General features: G+C 52.8%; 1 protein-coding gene across 1 annotated transcript in view; it reads right to left on the bottom strand.

Annotated features, from left to right (window-relative positions):
• SHANK3 (SH3 and multiple ankyrin repeat domains 3) overlaps nt 1-19,715 on the bottom strand; it is a 145,358-nt gene that overhangs the window by 58,636 nt on the left and 67,007 nt on the right. Inside the window, 2 exon segments of the mRNA XM_077179334.1 lie at nt 3,015-3,090; nt 6,723-6,836. Of these exon segments, the coding sequence (XP_077035449.1) occupies nt 3,015-3,090; nt 6,723-6,836 (190 nt within the window).

Raw genomic sequence — 19,715 nt, 5'->3', positions numbered from 1 at the left:
CTTTGGGAAACACGGGAAGGAATTCCCAGATTTCCAGAGGGATGGGAGAAGAGGCAACAACGCCATGGGAATCTCAGGAATTACAGGGAAATCCAAGGAAAACTTTTCTCAGTGGAAGCTCAGCTCCCTTTCCCTGTAGAATTCCCATTCTCGGAAACACGGGAAGGAATTCCCAGATTTCCCAGCTCCAGGAAAATTATTCTGTAATTCCCTAATCCCAACCTCCATTATTCCATAATCCCATCATTCCAACCGCCCTCATTCCACAATTTTCTGTCTCCACGCATTTTCCCAGCCTCGGCATTCCAGGACTGAGAAATCCCCTTTTCCCCCCTCCATGTTTTCCATGTTTTCCATGTTTTCCACGTTTTCCCTGTTTTCTGGTGAAGTCCCTCTCCCTAATCCCCGACACAAATCCGGGATTGGCTCCTGCTCCCGATTTTTCCCCTTCCCAGCTGCTCCCAGCTTTAATACTCAAATTAATTTGGAGCCTCTTTAATCCCCGCCTTTAATTCCGAGGGCAATTCCCACCGGGATTTCTCTCCCGGATAAAGCCGAGCTCAGATTCCTCTCCTCCGGGTAAATTTTTCTGTCCCGTATTTCCCATTCCCAGATTTTGGGAATGATCAGAACTTTGGAAGCATCCATAACATCCCGGCTCTGGAGCGGCCCCTGCTCCTCCTTGGAGGGATTCCTGAATCCCAAGGAAATCTGGGAATCCTGGGAATCCCATCCCGGGAGACTTTTTCCATCTCCAATCCGGATTTACCCCGAAATTCCTGGGGATGTCCCATCATTCCAAAGCATTCCATGATCCCACAATTCCATCATTCCCAACCATTCCATGTCCCGCAGCATCCGCAATCCAGAATTTTGGGATTTTTCCCTTTCCCAGCAATTCCCCAAACCCCCCAGATTTTCTCTGGGAGCTTCTTCCTGGAATTCAAACAATTCCCAAGGGATTTCCTGGAGCGGGACCAATCCAAGCCCTCCCTGTGGATCCAACCCCACTCCAGGCTTTTCCCAAGGCTTTTTTCCGGATCCCATTCCTTAAATTCGTCTTAAATTTGCCTTGGGCCAAGGAATGCTGCGGATCCATGGAATTCCGGGAATCTTGGAGCTCATCCGCAACATTTTCCTGCTTTTTTGAGCTCCTTATCCCAAATTTAGTTGGCCCTGAGCATTCCCAGCTCCAAGGAATTGGTGGAATTCTGGGGGTCTTCTCAAACCTTTTTCCATGCTGGATACGGCGCCTTGAATTCCCCTTCCTGCCCCACTCCTCCATTGGAATTCCTGGGAATCTTTTCCCAATGAAAAATTCCCAGGAATTCCAACTCCTGGCCCAAGAGCTCCTCCTGCTGTTTCCCCAGGATGTGATTCCCGAAGGAAAATTCCGTTGCCTGGGATTCCCATGGATTCAGTCCTGTCCTTTCTTCCTCTGAACCAATGGAATTTCACCTCATCCATGAATTCCCACTTTTTCCCGCTCTTCCCACGATCCCAGCAGGGATTTTTCAGAGCTTCCCTCCATTTTTCCCTCATTTTTTCCTCTTTCCTGATTTTTCCCCCACAGGAACAGCCCCAGAGCAGCAAATCCTGGGAATTTTAAGGATCCACCCAAATCCCACAAATTCCTTGGAGTCGGGAATGCTCCCGGAAGCAAAATTTGGGATAAGGAGCTCAAAAAAAGCAGGAAAATGTTGTGGATGAGCTCCAAGATTCCCAGAATTCCATGGTTCTGCACAATTCCATGGCTTCCAAGGAGAAAAACCCCTCCTCTGGCTCCGATGGATTTGGGAATTCTGAAACTTCCCTGGAAAAAGGGGAAACGTCCCCATTCCAGAGGAAGCAGCCGCTCATCCCTCCGGGAATTCCAGAGCTCGGGGACATCCCCAAATCCAACCCTTCCCATTCCCGATCCCAAATCCACCAGGAGAAGCCACAGTCCAGGAATGTCCCCCTGCTGTCCCACCTGGGAACGCGCTCACATTCCCAAACTCTTCTGGAACCTTGGATTCTCCACTGGGACTGGAGACAAGAATGGGAAACACTCCCAGACTTTTCCAGGATGTTGGATTCCCCCCTGGGACAGGAGCCTGGAATGGAAAACATTCCCAAACTTTGGATTCTCCAACGGGACGGGAGCCAGGAAGGGGGAGCACATTCCCAAACTTTTCTGGAACCTTGGATCCTCCCATGGGACACGAGCTGGGAATGTTTCACATTCCCAAACTTCTCCACAACCTTGGATCATCCACTGGGATGTGTCAGGAATGGGAAACATTCCCAGAATTTTCCAGAACATTGGATCCTGGAATGTGAGCTGGGAATGTGAAACATTCCCAAATTTTTCCGGGACTTTGGATTCTCCACTGGGACATGAGCCAGGAATGGGGAAGCATTCCCAGACTTTGGATTCTCCAATGGGACAGGAGCCTGGAACAGCACAACACTCCCGGACTTTTCCGGAATGTTGGATTTTCCACCGGGAAACGAGGCAGGGATGGGAGCACATTCCCAAACTTCTCCAGAACCTCGGATCATCCATTGGGAAACGAGCAGGGAAAGGGAAACATTCCCAAACTTCTCTGGAATGTTGGATCCTCCATTGGGATAGGAGGTAGGAATGGGAAACGTTCCCAGAATTCTCCAGAACTTTGGATTCTCCATTAGAACACGAGCCTGGAATGGGAGCCCATTCCCAAACTTCTCCAGAACCTTGGATCCTTCCCTGGAACAGGAGCCGGGAATGGGAGCACATTCCCAAACTTTTCCAGAATGTTGGATCATCCGTTGGAATACGAGCCAGGAATGCAGCCACGTTCCCAGAATTCCCCAAAACCTTGGATCCTGCCCAGGAACCTCCCCGCCTCTGGAATTCCTCCCACCGCCCAAAACTCCTGGAAAAATCCCCTTCCCGTGGAATTCCAAACCTCCGTGAGGAAAAGGGCGGGGTTTTTCCATGGAAACGGGAATTCCTGGGATTCCCAGGATTCCCGGGAGCGGCTCCTTACCTGTGGGAGGTGAAGTTGTCGTAGGACCCGACGGTGTAGTGCCGGAAAAGCCGCTTGGTCCGGTCTTCCCTGGTTTCTGTGGGAAAAATCCACATCCCAAATTATTCCCGGCTTTTCCCGCCCTCCCCAGTGGATCCACAAAGCCCAGGAATTCCATTCCAGGCGGGAATTTCTCCGTGGATGAGGAGAACCCGCGGGGGTGAGAGGCCCACGTGTGGCCGAGGAATTCCTGGGAATGTTGGAGCCGTTCCTGGAAATCATCCAGGGGGAAATTCCAGCAAAATTCCCGGGTGGAATGACAGAGGAGACTCAACCCTATGGAAACCCCAAATCCCACATTCCTGCCCCTCTTCCTTCCTTTTCCAGTGTTGGAATGGATGGGAAAAGCTGGGAATTCTGTGCTGTCCTGGAGGTCACCAGATCTCTGGGAATGCCGGAATCCTGAGGAAAACTGGGAATGAGGGAGACCCCGGCACCACTCCTGAGGGAGCAGCTCCCATAGAAAAGCTGGGAATGTTCTGGGGATCCTCCTGCTCTCCCAGAGGTCTCTGGATCTCCGGAAATGCCAGAATTCTGAGGAAAACTGGGAATGAGGGAGAGAATCCCAAGGGAGCAGCCACATTCCCGCCCTGCTTCCATGCTTTTCCCACCTGGGAATGGATGGGAAGAAATGGGAATGATCCCTCTGGAGTTTCCCAGCCCTTTTCCCTGGATTAGCCTGGGGAAATCTTCACCGCTCCAAGGGGCTCCTGATTCCAGGGGGAAATTCCAAGGAAATGAAGAAGCCTGGGAAGCTCCCAGGTAACGGCAGCACAAGGAATTAAAGCAGGGAATTCTCTGCTTGGATCAGGATGGGAAAATCCTCACGGGTCTGAGGGGTCTCTGATCCCAGAGGGAAATTCCAAGGAGAAGGAAAAACTCGGGAAGCTCCCGCTCGGCACCAGGAGACGGCAGCAGGGAGCAGCTGTGGAGCCGATCCAGGAATGAATCCCGAGGGAAGGGAAGGGAAAGGGAAGGGAAGGGAAGGGAAGGGAAAGGGAAGGGAAGGGAAGGGAAGGGAAGGGAAAGGGAAGGGAAAGGAAAGGAAAGGAAAAAGGAAAGGGAAAAGGAAAGGGAAAGGGAAAAGGGAAAAGGGAAAGGGAAAAGGGAAAAGGGAAAGGGAAAGGGAAAGGGAAAGGGAAAGGGAAAGGGAAAGGGAAAGGGAAAGGGAAAGGGAAAGGGAAAGGGAAAGGGAAAGGGAAAGGGAAAGGGAAAGGGAAAGGGAAAGGGAAAGGGAAAGGAAAGGAAAGGAAAGGAAAGGAAAGGAAATTCCCAGCAGATCCTGAATTTCCAGACCTCGAATTCCCAGCAGATCCCGACAGCTCCACGAGCTGATCCATCCAGGCCTGGCCTTTCCCGGCACCTCCCATCCCACCAGGAATTCAGGAATTCCCTCATCCTTCGGAATTCCCGATCCCCCTCATCCCTTCTCCTCATCCCTCCGGACATTCTCCCTGATCCCCAGCCCCTCCCGGATCCCATTCCCGAGGAAAAGCCGGGATTTATGGGCTGTCCACGGCCCAGCGGCTCCGCTCCCTTCCCGGCTCCCAAAAATAGCCGCGCTTTTAATGGAGCCGTCACGGAGCCTCCGGAGCTGATGGATGGATCCGGGAGCAGCCGGGATCCACAGGGACACGGAGCGGCTGAAATTAACGGGAATGAGCCCGAGGAGACCGGGATGGGATCCATGGGATCCAGGGGATGGGATCTATGGGATGGACGGGATATATGGGATCCATGGGATGGGATTGAATGAGATCCATGGGACGGGATCCATGGGACGGGATGGGATCTGGGATAGGGGAAGGTTTCCACAGGGAATGGGATCAGGATGGGCCTTAAAGCCCTTCCCAACCTAAACATTCCTCGAATCCATGACCAAAACCCTTGGCAATTCAGGCCCAGAATAAATCTGGGATGTGCTTGGATCTGCCAAGGGAGGGAGGGTGCAGAAATTTGGGAAAAGCCCGGATTTTGGCATCCTGATTAAATCAGTGGGAAAGGATGAGCCTGGTTTTTTCTGGGATAATGGACAGCTGGAAAATCATCGGGAAGGACTCAGTGATTGGAGAAGGGAAGGGATGGGATGGAATTCCATAGGATGCCCTTCCAGCGGGAATCTGGGAACAGGGAATGCTGGGAAAAAGCTGGAAAACCAACCAGGAATGCCTCATCCTCTTTTTTTTTTTTCCCGGGAATCAATCCTGGGTTGCAAATAAGTTGGGGAAAAAATCCCCTTTGGAATGTGGGGAGATCCCTTTTCCTCCTGTCTGGAATTCTGGTTCCACTGAGAGTTTGGAGTTTGATGAATTCCATTTAAAGGGAGGATTCCTGATCCTTGAATTCTTGGGGAATGGGATTTTTCCTTCATTTATTTTGGACCCAGGCAGGGAATTGTGGAATCCCAGAATTCCAGAGGTTGGGAAAGAATTCCAAGGACACGTAGTCTAAACTCGGCCCAATCCCAGTGGAATTCCAGGAATTCCTTGGAGACCTCCAGGGATGGCCACTCCAAACCCCCCTGGGCAGCCCCTGCCAAGGCCTGAGCCCCTTTCCATGGGGAAATTCCCAAAAAATCGAATCCCAACTTCTCCTGGCCCAGCCTGAGGCAATTCCCTCTTTTCCTATCCCTTTTCCCTGGGAGCAGATCCCAATCCTGCCTCGGATCCTGGCAGGAAGTTGGGAAAAGGGATAAAACCCCCCTGGATCCTCCTTTTTCCAGGCATGGAAAACTCCCCCTCAGCGGAACAGGAATTCCTTTGGAATTCCGGAATTCCCATCAGAGCTGGGGCAGTTCCAGCCGATTCTGTGGATCATCCTGGATCTTCCTCTTTTCCAGGCAGGACAATCCCAGTTTTCCCAGCTTTTCCTCTGCTCCTATCCCAACCAAACCCAAACTCTCCATTCCCTGCAGAAGATCCCGAAGAGGAGTCCATGATTGGAATTGACCCCTTGGGATACAATTCCCACAATTCCCTGGAATTTGGAACCATTCCCTGCCTCCTGTCCCTTAGAAATATTCCTGATATTCCCTGATATTTTCCTCTTTTCCACGGCCACTTCAGGCTCTGGATGCCACAGTTGGATCATCCTGGATTTTTCCTCTTTTCCAGGCTGACCGATCCCAGTTTTCCCAGGTTTTTCTTCTGCTCCCACCCCTCCATCATCCCAACCTCTGCATTCCCTGATGGTGAATCCATGATTGGAATTCATCCCTTGGGATACGAATCCCACAATTCCTCTCCCCTCCCCGCTATGAAGGAGCGCTCTGCTGATTCCGTTGGGAATTCCGGCCAGAATTCCAGGACACTGACCTCCAGCTACGCAATCCAAAATTTTCCCAGTTTTCCATCTGCTCCCATCCCAACCAATCCCAACCTCTCCATTCCCTGATGATGGATCCGTGATTGGAATTCATCCCTTGGGATACAGCTCCCACAATTCCCCTTCCCCCCGCACCTCACCGAAGGAGCGCTCTGCTGATTCCATTGGGAATTGCGTCTGGAATTCCGGGACACCCCAACCTTCTCCAACTGACCAGGCCAAATTTTCCCAGTTTTCCGCCTGCTCCCGTCCCGACCAACCCCAGCCCTTCCATTCCCTGACGATGGATCCGTGGCCAGAGCAGATCCCTCGGGACACAGATCGGGAATTCCGGGAGACACCGACCTTGCCTGGAGTCGTACTGGCGCATCTGCACCTCCTCCACGCATTCCGCCGGGAACCAGCCGCTCCTGCCCTTCACGGAGCCTTCCCAGAATCCGCCCTCGCCGATGCTCAGCACTGCGGAAAACAGGGATCGGGAGTCAGGGGGGGAATCCCGGGAAAAGGGGGGGCTCGGGATGGAGGAGGCGCCGCGGGAATCCGGGAGGCGAAGCCGGAGGGAATCTGAGGAGTGTGGAGCTTTCTGTGGGTTTAGTTCCTTCGGGAAAACCTGGAATTGCTGGGTTTTCCCACTCTGGATGCCAAAATTCCCGTAATTTTCCCACTCTGAATCCCCGAATTTTCCCACTCCAGGCGCATACATTCCCAAATTCCTGATTTTCCTCGCTCTGGATGCCACATTCCCAACTTTTCCCACTCCGGATCCCCAAATTACCAAACTGTCCCACTCCTGACCAAATCCCAAATTTTCCCACTCTGGATACCCAATTCCCGATTTTTCACACTCCGGACACCCAAATTCCCAAATTGTCCCACCCTGGACACCCAAAGGACCAAATTTTCCCTCTCTGGATGCTAAAATTCCCAAAGAGTCCCACTCTAAATGCCTTAATTCCAAATTTTCTCAATCTGGATCCCTGAATTTTCCCACTCTGGATGTCCGAATTCCCAAATTGTGCCACTCTGGATCCCCAGATCCCAGCAGCTCATTCCTGGTGTTCCCCAGGTGTGAATTCTCTCAGGAGTGTCCAGATCCCAGAATTCCAGGGGCTGGAAAAGCCCTCCTGGATCACTGAGTCCAGACTGATCCCAGAGCCCCGAGTGCCACCTCCAGGAATTCCTTGGACACCTCCAGGGATGGGAGCTCCAAACCTCCCTGGGCAGCCCCTGCCAAGGCCTGAGCCCTTTCCATGGAAAATGATCCCAAAAATCCAACCTGGCCCTCCCCTGGCCCAGGCTGAGGCCGCTCCCTCTTTTCCTGGGGCTCTTTCCTTGGAGCAGATCCCGATCCAAAGGCTGAAGTTGGGTGGATCCCAGACTTCTGCTGATTTTATGGAATTCTGGAATGGTTTGGGTGCGAAGGGACCTCAAATCCCACCTCGTTCCAAGGGCAGGGAAAGCTCCCATGATCCCAGGGGGCTCCAAGCCTTGGATTCTTCCAGGGATCCAGGAGCTGGAGCCAGGCTGGGAGAGCTGGGAATGTTCCCCTGGAGAAGGGAATCCACTGGAGCAGCCTGGGATGGTGGGAATTTCCCTGCCCTTGGAATGGGATTTAAGGTCCCTTCCCACCAAACCATCCCAGGATTTCATAAAAAGAAAAAACCCCTGGAATTCCTGCGGGATTTGCTGCCCCATTCTCGCGTTTCTCCTGACCCTTCCCAGCTTTATCCCAGCCCCAATTCCCGCGCATTCATCGGAGCTAATCCCAAATTTCTTCAGGCATCCAGAAATCCAGCCCTGCTCCATCCATCCCAAAGAATTCCCAGAAGGATCCAGGAATTAAACCCTGCCTGGAGGCATCCAAGGAAAAACAAATCCAAGGAAAAGCCAAACAGCAAAATCCTTTCAGGCTCCTCCAGGGTTTTTTTTTTGGGATGCAAATTCTCCATCTCTCCAAAGGTTCTGGTGCTGTCAGGCCTTGGAATGATCCCAAATCTTGGATTTCGCTCAATTCCCACTGCTCTGCTCCCAACAGTTACCCCTGGAAAATTCCTGCTTTGGAGCCCTTTGGAATTCTGGCCTCCCAGGAAGGAATTTTGGGATTTGGGGCTTCCCTCCAAATCTCCCTGGGCAGCCCCTTCCAAAGCCTGACCCCCTTTTCCATGGAAAAATATTCCCAAAATCCAACCAGAATCTCCCCTCCAGGCCGCTCCCTCTTTTCCCATCCTTCATTCCCTGGATTCTTCTTCCCTCCCGCAGCCATTCCCAATTTTCGCTCCTCTCTTCCAACGCTCCCCATTCTCATCCCGCAGGCCCTGGACCAGCCTGGAATTCCAGCAGGGATTTCCGCAGGGAATCTGAGTTCTGTGTTTGGAATGAGGGTTGGGAATGGATCCGATGGATCTGGGAATCAGCACCGGGAATGGATCTGGATGGATCCAATGGATCCGGGAATCAGCACCAGGAGCCAGAATGGCCCTGGAAGGATCTGGGAATCGGCACCAAGAATTGATCCAGATGGATTTGATGGATCTGGGAATCAGCACTGGAAATGGCTCTGGATGGATCCAGATGGATCCAGGAATCAGCCACTGGAATGGCTCCGGATGGATCCGATGCATCTGGGAATCAGCACTGGAAATAGATCCAGATGGATCTGGGAATCAGCACGAGGAATGGCTCTGGATGGATCCGATGGATCTGGGAATCAGAACTGGGAATCAGCACTGAGAGCTGGAATGGCCCTAAATGGATTGGGGAATCAGCACCGGGAATGGCCCCGGATGGATCCGATGGATCTGGGAATCAGCACTGGGAATCAGCGCCGGAAACCAGAACAGCTCCGGATGGATCCGGGAATCAGCACCGGGAGCTGTTCCTGCTCCGGGTGGATCCGGGAATCAGCACTGGGAATGGTTCTGGATGGATCCAGGAATCATCCCTGGGGCCGTTCCCGCTCTGCCGGCTCCAGCTGCGGAGCTGATTTGGGAACAGATCCGGCTCTGATTCCCGTCATTATCCCGTCCTTCCGGCTCTAATCAAGCATTCCTTGGAAAAAATAGCGGCAATCAAAGGGAACGGGAAAGGGAGGGAACGGATGGAGCCGGGAAAATGTTCCTGAGGAATTTTCAGCCTCAGCAGAATTTTGGGACTGGGGGGCAGGAAGGAGCTTGGGAATGGGATTTGCTGATCCAAAGGTTTCGGATCCTTCCCGTGATCCAGGATTTCCTCTCCCTTTCTCATTCCCATTTTCCTTCCCACACACACAGAGATTCCCACAGTGGGAATACCGGGGTTTTCTATGGGCTGGATTTCCAGGATTTCCCAGCCCCCCCCCCCCCCCCAGAATTCCCGGTCAAACCTTCCCAGAGCTGATCCCGCCTGGAAAACTGGGATGAATCCGGTCACAATTCATCTTTCCCAAATTCCCAGTCTGGCATTCCCAGCACTTTTCCTTTATCCAAGGAATTCCTGGCAGCTCCAGTGGGGTGGGAGCCACAGGAGCAGAATTCCCAAGGGAAAGTGGCCCTGGAATGGCCCTTAAAGATAAAAGGCGGGAATATTTGGAATATTTACAAGGGCCCCATTCCCAAAACCTGGGATCAATCCCATCCAGATCCCCCAGGATCCAGGGAATTCCAGCTCCTGGCAAAGCCACGGGATAGGGAAAGCTGTTCCCGAATCCCATGGATCCCGGATTCGTCAGGGAGCCAGTTCCAGGATGTTGGGAATACAGGGAGGATCCCGGGGGGATCGGGGAGGTCCAAAGGCACCTGGATTCAGCAGATTCCCAGGAAATTCCCAAGCATGGATATCCCTCAAATCCCAGCTGGCAAAGGCCAGAGGTCAGAAAATCCTGGAATGGCTGGAGCTGGAAAGGATCCAAAAGGATCAAAGCCAGGAGGGATTGTGCTGGAATGTTCCTTTTCCTGCTATTCCCTCTTTTCCATAACCCAGGAATGACAATGGGATCATCCCGGGGAACAAAAGGAGGGAAAACAAAACAAAAAAAAAGACTGAGCACATTCCATAGGAAAACCAGGGAGAAATTCCCCTTTCCTGCAATCTCCCAGCACTGGGAGAGCAGCGGGATCCTGGCATTGCTGGATCTGGACCAGCAAATCCAGGGAATTCTGAGGGGCTGAGGGGTCCAGGAGGGAAAAGCGGGAATGAGGCGCCAATCCCAGCCGGAAATCCAGGGAGAAGCCCATTTCCAGCTGGAAACAGAAATTCCCGAGCCTCGGGAATGCTGGAGCACAGAATGTCCTCCAATCCCTGCCCCAAGCCAGGAAAGAGCCAAAATGTGGGAGAAGCAGCGGGATTCCTGGGACTGCCCCTGGGAAAGGGATCCTGGAATGGTTTGGGTGGGAATGGAGCAGAAATCCCATCGAATTCCAAGGGCAGGGAAATTCCCAGTGTCCCAGGCTGCTCCAGCCCCAGTGTCCAGCCTGGCCTGGGGCACTGCCAGGGATGCAGGGGCAGCCCCAGCTGCTCTGGCAATCCCAGCCCAGCCAGGAATTCCTCATTGCCAAGATCCCATCCCTGGCTGCCCTCTGGCACTGGGAGCCATTCCCTGGGTGCTGTCCCTGCAGGCCTTGGCCCCAGTCCCTCTGCAGCTCTCCTGGAGCCCCTGGAATGTGCTGGAAGCTCTCCCTGGATCCTCCCCGTTCCCAGATTTTCCCAGCCTGGCTCCAGCTCCTTCTCCCAGTGTTTATTCCTCAGATGTTTCCCAGGCTTTTCCAGGAGCTTTCCTGGCTCAGCATTCCCGAGCTCCGGAGAGGAGGGAAGAGCAGCCGGAGCCGTCTCACACCCGTGCCCACGGAAAACATGGATGGGAAAGGAGTCAGGGATCCAAGGAAACCCGGCCCGGCTGCCAGGCTGCTCCAAGCCTTTCCCAGGAAGAGGAGGAGGAGGAGCCCCGGGAGTTCAGGGAATCCCTTTGGAACCCACAGGAATCCTCTTCCCGCTGAAAAGCCGGGATGTGTTTGAGGGATTAGCACCATTCCAGAGGCGGAAATTCCTTGGATAATCCGGCTTGGGAAATGTCTTGGGTGTTATTCGAGTCTGGGGGGATTTTCTTAATTCCCACCCAAACTCCAGGAAAAAAACTGGGATCAGCCCTGTAAGCAGGGATTCAGGAATATTTGGGGATCACTCCCTGGTGGAACTCCCAGCTGGAAAACAGCGGGATTTGGGAATTCCCCATCCTGAAAAATCCCAGGGAGACAGAGTCCTCAGCATCCTTAGAGAAGGAATTCCTGGAATTCCTACCCCAAGAGCAGCTCCTGGCAGGATGAGGAGCTCCATGGGAAGCCCTGGGAATGCTGGATCCTGGCCAGAATTCCCAGAGAATCCGGCAGGAGAGCCCTGGAAATGTCAGGGATTGGGATGGGTCCATCCCGCTTGGAATGTGGCACAAAGGGCAGAACCATCCCAAAAACCCATGGAAAACCTGGATCCACATCCCTCAAAAATCCTGGAAAACCTGGATCCACATTCCCCAAAACTCATGGAAAACCCCCAGTTTCCCAGGGAATATTCCTGGATTTTTCCTTATTTTTCATTTTCATGCACCGGGAGATGGAAAAATTCCTTCTCCAAGCTTTTCTATGGCAATGCCGACACTGGATTCCCACTGGGTCATTTGGGATAGTTCTGATTTCCGTGGATTAATCTGAATTCCAGGAAAACGTTATGGATCCCACTTGGAATTGGCAGCTCCAAGCGGATCCTGGTGGAAAACAGGGAGGAGGATGATGACGTCACCTTTTCCTTAAAAACCCATGGACGTTTTGCTCCCGGAGGTTTCATTTTCCCATGGAAATTCCAGGATTTCTGAGCAGCCTCTGCAGTTGGAGCAGAGCATGACACGGCACTTCCCAGCCCTTGGAAAAATCCAGGATTAAACCCTGAAATCCTGGAATTCCCAACCTTGGAAAAGCCCTCCTGGGTTATCAAATCCCACCTTATCCCCAGCTCAACATCCAGGAATTCCTTGGAATTCCTCCAGGAATGGTGACTCCAAACCTCCCTGGGCAAGGCCTGACCCCCCTTTCCATGGAAAAATTCCCAAATATCCAAACTGAGCCTCCCTTGGCCCAGCCTGAGGCCATTCCCTGTTTTCCCATCCCCTGTTCCCTTAGGAATTCTGTGGCACCTGGAATTCCCAACTCCAATGGCATTCCTGGGCTCAATCCGTGTGAATTGTAGGAAAAAAATTCCATTTTCCTGATGGGAACAGCAGCTCCCAGGTTTAGATCCAGCTGATCCCAACTCCAGTCGGATGGGATTTTCCTGGGAATGGGAATCCACCTGGAGCCAGCAGCAAACAGCAGGGAATGAGCGTTTTCCACGGGGTTTTCCATGGATTCGGCAGCAGAGGAGTGACGGGAGCACATGGAAACCTTGGGATGTCCAAGGGAATTTTTTTGGGACCAGCTCCAGCCCCCATCGGATGCTTTCCAATCCCCCCATCCCTGGATCCGGGATCGGATTTCCAGGATCGCCAGGAGGGGGTGGATTTTCCTGGCGTCGGAAATTCCAAAGCCGTTTCGAGAGCACCGGGAATTGTGTCCCAACATCCCAAATCCCTGAGCAGCAGGAATCCCCATGGAATTCCTCCTTCAGAATTCCCAATCCACAAATTCCCCCCACCAGTTCCTCCCCCACAGCTCCCATTCCAGAATATTCCCAGAAGGCGACTCCCAGTTTGGGTTTTCTGGGAATTTCAGGACGCACAAGGACAGGGAAACTTTGGGAAGTGCAGGAAAACCGGGATGGGAGAGGAAGATCCCTCTGCCCCCCCCCGATCCCATCTGGAATAAACAGCAGGAGTGGAGGGAAAACCGGGAAAAGCCGAGCTCCAAAAATCCTGGAAAACTCCCCACACTTGGAGGCCACAGCGAGGAAAAAATGTGGGAAAAAGGATAAAGCTGGGAAGGGGAAAAAAAAATCCCAAGGAAAAATTCCATAGTTACCTACTTCACGGAGCTGCTGGTCTGGAGCATGGATGGGAATGGAAAAGAGAAAAAAAACCATGGAAAAGAGAGAAAAAAAACATGGAAAAGAGAAAAAAAAACATGGAAAAGAGAAAAAAAAACATGGAAAAGAGAGAAAAAAAACCCCATGGAAAATGTGCAGAGGCACAAGCAGAACAACGTGGAAATGAAACATGGGAATGGTCTCCAGCTAAATCCCTGGAATTATGGCCTGGAATGTCATCCAGGGACGTGTGGACTCCTCAGCCAGGTCAGAACATGGACAATCCCAAAAAACCCAACCAAAGATCCCAAATCTGGTCGGAATTCCAGGTCAGGACCGTGGAAAATCCCTAAATCCCAACGCAAGATCACAAATTTTGGTGGAATTCCAGGTCAGGACCACAGGCAGCTCCCAACAAAAGAAATCCCAGCAAAAGATCCCAGGTTTGGTTGGAATTCCAGGTCGGACCATGGGCACATCCTCCAATCCCAACCCAAGACTCCAAACCTGGGTGGAATTCCAGGTCAGAGCACGGAGAGCCCCGGAAAACCCAAACCTGGATCCCAAACGGGGTTGGACACCCAGGCTGAGACCATGGATGCGCATCCAATCCCAAAAAAGGCCCCAAATTTCCTTGGAATTCCAGGTCAGACCATGGAGAACCCCTCCAAACCCAAAAAAGGCCCCAAATTTCCTTGGAATTCCAGGTTGGATCATGGAGAACCCCTCCAATCCCAAAAAAGGCCCCAAATTTCCTTGGAATTCCAGGTCAGACCATGGAGAACCCCTCCAATCCCAAAAAAGGCCCCAAATTTCCTTGGAATTCCAGGTCAGACCATGGAGAACCCCTCCAAACCCAAAAAAGGCCCCAAATTTCCTTGGAATTCCAGGTCGGACCATGGAGAACCTCTCCAAACCCAAAAAAAACCCCAAATCAGGTTGGACACCCCGGTTAGACCATGGACAATCCCAAAATCCCTAAAAACCCTCCCAAATTTCCTTGGAATTCCAGGTCAGACCACGGACAAGCCCTCCAATCCCCGAAAAGATCCCAAATCCGGCTGGAATTCCAGAGCAGGCCACGGACACCCCCTCCAACCCCGGATTTGGTCGAACCCCAAATCCAAGCCCGACCCCCCCCTTGAACCCAGGATCCCAAACAGGGCCAAGATTCCGGCCAGGATCCCGGGGAAGCCGATCCAGGAAAACCCAACGGCGCCACGGCCGCTCTTCCCACCTCCCCGAATTCCCGGCTTTTCCCAGCCCGGAACATTCCGTCGTTTCCATTCCCACGGGAACTCAATTCCCTCTGGAATTTTCCCGCCTATTTTGGGTCACGCTGGAAAACTGGGACAGCTCCGAGGTCACCGGGATGCGGAGTGGAATTAATGAGGAATTTTCTAATTTTGGGATGGGAATCGGGGCCGGCCGCCAGCTCAGCGTGCGGCGGAATATTCCCGACGGGAATATCTCCCGGGTTTCTTCACTTCCACGGAAAACCAAGGCACTTCCCAAATTCCAGCTGGGAATTTGGGGTCACTTGGAGCCCCTCGTTTATGGGTTGGAATTCCAGGTGGGAATAACAATTCCCAGGATTGTCTGGAGCCAAGGAGGGAGCAAATCCATCTGGAATTCCCAGGAAAATCCTGAAATTATTCCCAAAAAACCAATGGGATTTCCATTCTTGAGGTGCTACCCTGCTTTTTCTAGGAATATCCCATAATTTAGGGATCCCCAATGGAATTCCCATGGGAAGGGGGAAGCACAAGGAGACTTTTCCAGAGGATGGAGAAAAGCAACATTCCAGGACTAAATTCTGGAATTCAAACCCAGGAAGAGCTCCAGGAAACACAGGAACACCAAAATGAATCCTTAACATTATTCCTTAAAACGTTAAAGAGAGGGAATTTTGTTTCTTTTGGAAAATTCCGGGAATTTCCCCACTAAATTTAAGATTTCTGTGTCCGAAGATTTTTCCCACCAGGAGCATTTCCCGCTCCAGCCACTGATCCCAAAAATCTGATTCCCCAAAAAGATCCATGAAATCATTCCAGGGATCTGAAAAGCCTCGGCCTGGAGAATTGGATTTATAACGGAGGCTCTTCCCGAGAATTCCAGGAAAAATCCTTTTTTAAAATCTGGAATTCCCAGAATTCCAGCTTTGGGAATGAACTCAGGGAAGGGTTTTGGTGCCAAGGCAGAGTTTTCCAGCTCATCCAAGTGGGGAAATCGATCCCATTCCAGAGGTTCCGCTCTCCCTTTTTTCCAAAGGAAAAGATCCATGCAAAACCAAGATCTAGGGAAAATCCATCGGGATCAACCTGGAAATCAGAGTAAAACCTTGGGAATTCCCGTGCTGATCAATCCCAAAAGAATTTTCATGGATTTGGGTCCAGCTCCAGAGCTGAGCCCACAAATCCCAGCCCAGGCTTGGGATACTGGTGGGAAAAAAAGCAGGAATTGTGGGAATTCTGTCCAAAAAAACAGATGGAAAAAAAGTAGGAAATGTGAAATTATGTCCCAAAAAACAGAGAGAAAAAAGCAGGAATTGTGGGAATTCTCTCCCAAAAATCCAAGTTTTTGATGGGATCTCCCTGTCTTACCACCAAGGATTTTTCCAGGGATAACTGATAAGAATTCCCAACGTTCTCCCAGATTCCAGGAATGAACGTCATTTTTATGGGAATCTTCTGGAATAACCCAGCCTCATCCTGGATATTTCCATGATTTTCCAATGGATTTCCATCCACGCATTTGGAAAACCTCCCCTTTTTGGGAATTGCAGAAAGTCTGGGGTGACTCCAATGGATCCTGACCAAGGAACATCGTGGGAATCCTCGGTCTCCTCAAATAAGGAAGAAATTCCATTAAAAACAGGGAGGCGTGGGAATAAAAAACCCGGGAATTGTCCTGTCCAGCTTCCCTGCGGATACGGAAATTTGGGAAGAGGGATCTTCCCTGGCAAAAATTGATGCTGAAGGAAAAGCAAAGCACGGGAAAAGTTGGGAATTTTTGAATCCCGAGCAAGATCCCCCCACTTGGATGGGAGGTGGAGCCAAGAATTCCTGGGATTCTGGAATGGTTTGGGTGGGAAGGATCTTTGGGATCATCCCATTCCAATTCCCACATTCCCAGGTTGCTCCAAACCGGCCTCGGACGACTCCAGGGATGGAGCAGCCACAATTCCGACTCCTTTTCCAACAAAATCCCAAAAATCCTGAGGCCATCCCACCAAGCCATCCCTAAATCCTGATTTTTTTTTGTTTCCCCCAATATCCTGGAGAGGATTTTTCCTTGGAGTTCCAGTCAGGAAATTTGGACCTGGGGAAGTTCAAAGTGGGGTGGCTCCAAAAATTCCACAAAACTTTTCCTGGTGACCTGAAATCCCGAAAATCCCAATGGAAAAATCCCGGCCTGACCTGAAATGAAGGAATATAACCTGGGAAAAAGCGGGATTTGGGACAGATGGCATTCCCGAGGGCTCGGATGATTTTCCAGCTGGGAACCAGCTGCATCCTGGCCTCTTCCCAACCTTTCCCAAACGACCTTCCCAGAGGGAAAACCAGGAGCAGCGGGAGAAATTCCTGACCTTGGAATGAAGGAAAAACTTCCCAGGAATTCCGAGCCCTGGAGAAACCACGGGAATGAGCTGATCCTGGGAAATGTGGTGAAAAATGGGAATATGGGATTGGGAATTATCCCGGGAAGGACGCGGAGCTGTTGGAGCAAATCCAGGGGAGGCACCGGGAGGATTCAAGGGATGGAGCTGGGAGGAAAAGCTGGGAAAACTGGGAATGTTCCCCTGGAGAAGGGAAGGCTCCAGGGAGAGCTTCCAGCACATTCCAGGGCCTGGAGGGGCTCCGGGAGAGCTGAAATGTGGGAAAGGAATGGAAGGATGGGACACAGGGAATGGCTTCCCACTGGGAAAGGGAGATTGGGGTGGGATCCTGGGAATGAGGAATTCCTGGCTGGGCTGGAATTCCCAGAGCAGCTGGGGCTGCCCCTGCATCCCTGCAATGTCCAAGGCCAGGCTGGAGCAGCCTGGGATGCTGGGAATTTCCCTGCCCTTGGAATGGGATGGGAATGATCTCACGGGTAGGGATGAGATCCATCATCCCACAAACCATTCCAGGATCCTGTGCATTCCCAGGCTGGATTCCCATGGCTGGATTTCCTGAAATTCCAGCTCCCCGTCCTCACCCAGCAATCCTTTCCATTCCCAAACCTTTTCCCATCCTTCCAGCTCCATTCCCAACATTCCCGCTCCCAGGAATCGCCACCATCCCTGCCCCCGCGTCATTCCAGAACCCTGGAGAGCTCCCTCGGCCGGAATTCCTCCAATTCCAGCCTCTCCCGACATTCCCGGCCACCCCCGAGCTCAGGGATTGTCCCGAATCCATGGAACATGACAAAGCAGCGCCGTATCCGGAGCTGCCAAGATTCCCAAAAAAAAATCCACGGATCAGCCTCTCCTGGAGGAATTCCATGAGGGAAGGGATCGGTTTTGAGCCCCTCATCCTCCCGAACTCCGGGAATATCCAGCGGGAAGCGGTTCCCGCTCCCAGGGGTCACTCCACGTCCTCCTCCTCCTCCTCCCTCTTCCCACGGGTTGTTTTTCCCTGGAGATCACACGCCAGGAATTTTGGGATGGAGAAGCGAATCCCAAGGATTTTGTGGCAGCGACTCCAGGACCACCCACTCCACGGCAGCACGAGGAAAAACAGGGAAAAGGGAGGCGGGGGGATGGGGGGAAAACATCGGGAAAAGCATTTCACATCCCAGGAATCCTTCCCGGACCCTGGAATTCCACACCTGCGTCCCAGGAATGCCGGAAGCCCACGTGAAACTCACGGAATTCCAAGGAATCCACAGGAATTCCTCAGCACAGCCCCCTCCCCTTCCCAGCCGGCTCCCGCTCTCCGCAGGGAAAACAAATCCATGGGAAGGGCAGCGGGAATGTGGGAGCCGCAATTCCAAGCTGGGAATATTCCCGGTCTCCCTCTCCCGTCATTCCAGAGGCTCCGGCCCCGCGTCGTGCCAGGAATCCGCAAAAAAATCGCGGAGGAGGGAGAGGAGGAGAAGCTCCCGAAACTTTCCGGAGGGGGGGAAAAACTCTGGAATTCTCCGGCTGGCAGGGAATTCCCTTCCTCGGGAAGCTGGCAGCTGGAATTCCGAGCTTCCAGCAGAATTCCCAGCCCAACCCCACGGCAGCGCTGCCGTTATCCAGGAAAATCCCCCGGCATTATCCATGAGGATCCCCCCGGTTTTATCCATGAAAATTTCCTTGCCCTTATCCATGAATTTTTTTTTCCCTGGCGTTATCCATGATTTTTTTTTTCCCTGGCGTTATCCATGAGAATTTCCCGGCTCCCGCTGCAGCTCGGGAAGCGGAGCCGGGAGAAGCCGGAATGGGCGAGGGGGGTTGGGAACTCGGGATGTGGGAATGGGATTTGGGAGCGGAGCCGGGATGGGCGCGGGGGGGACAAGGACACGGCCCCGGAACGCCGGGAATGGGAAGGGAGCTGGGAATGGGAATGGAGCCGGGAATGGGAATGGAGCCGGGAATGGGAATGGAGCCGGAGCGGGGCCGGCCGGGAGAGCGGCCCCAAAATCGGGATTGGGGACCCCAAAACCGGGATGGGGATCCCAAAATCGGGATTGGGGACCCCAAAACCGGGATGGGAACCCCAAAACCGGGATTAGAGACCCCAAAACCGGGATGAGGACCCCAAAACCGGGATGAGGACCCCAAAACCGGGATGGGAGCCCCAAAACCAAGAGGGGAGCCCAGAACCAGGATTGGGGACCCCACAGAGCTCCGGCCCCAAAACCGGTAAGGGGACCCCAAAGCAGGATTGGGGACCCCAAAACGGGGATGGAGACCCCAAAACAACACAACAGGACCGGACACCCCACAAAGCTGCAGCCCCAAAACCAGGCTGGGAGCCCCACAACGGGATTGGGGACCCCAAAACCAGGCTGGGGACCCCAAAACCAAGATGGGGACCCCACAGCCACAGGAAGGGACCCCACAAAGCTGCAGCCCCAAAACCAACCTGGGAACCCCACAACAGGATTGGGGACCCCATAACCTCACAATAGGACGGGAGACCCCACAGAGCTGTGGCCCCATAATTGGGCTGGGGCCCACCCAGCTGAGCTGGGCACCCCACAAAGCTGCAACCCCAAAACCGGCCCGGGGACCCCAGAGCGCTGCAGCCCCACAGCTGAACCGGGGACCCCAGAGCGCTGCAGCCCCAGAACCGGCCCGGGGACCCCAAAGCGCTGCAGCCCCACAGGTGGGTTGGAAACCCCACAAAGCTACAGCCCCATAACTGGGCTGGAGACCAGCCAGGT

Source organism: Agelaius phoeniceus, chromosome 5 (genome assembly GCF_051311805.1).
Source record: "Agelaius phoeniceus isolate bAgePho1 chromosome 5, bAgePho1.hap1, whole genome shotgun sequence".
In the NCBI taxonomy this organism is placed as follows: Eukaryota; Metazoa; Chordata; class Aves; order Passeriformes; family Icteridae; genus Agelaius; species Agelaius phoeniceus.
Note: the sequence above shows the minus strand (reverse complement) of the source record. Positions and strands in the feature narration are given on the sequence as shown.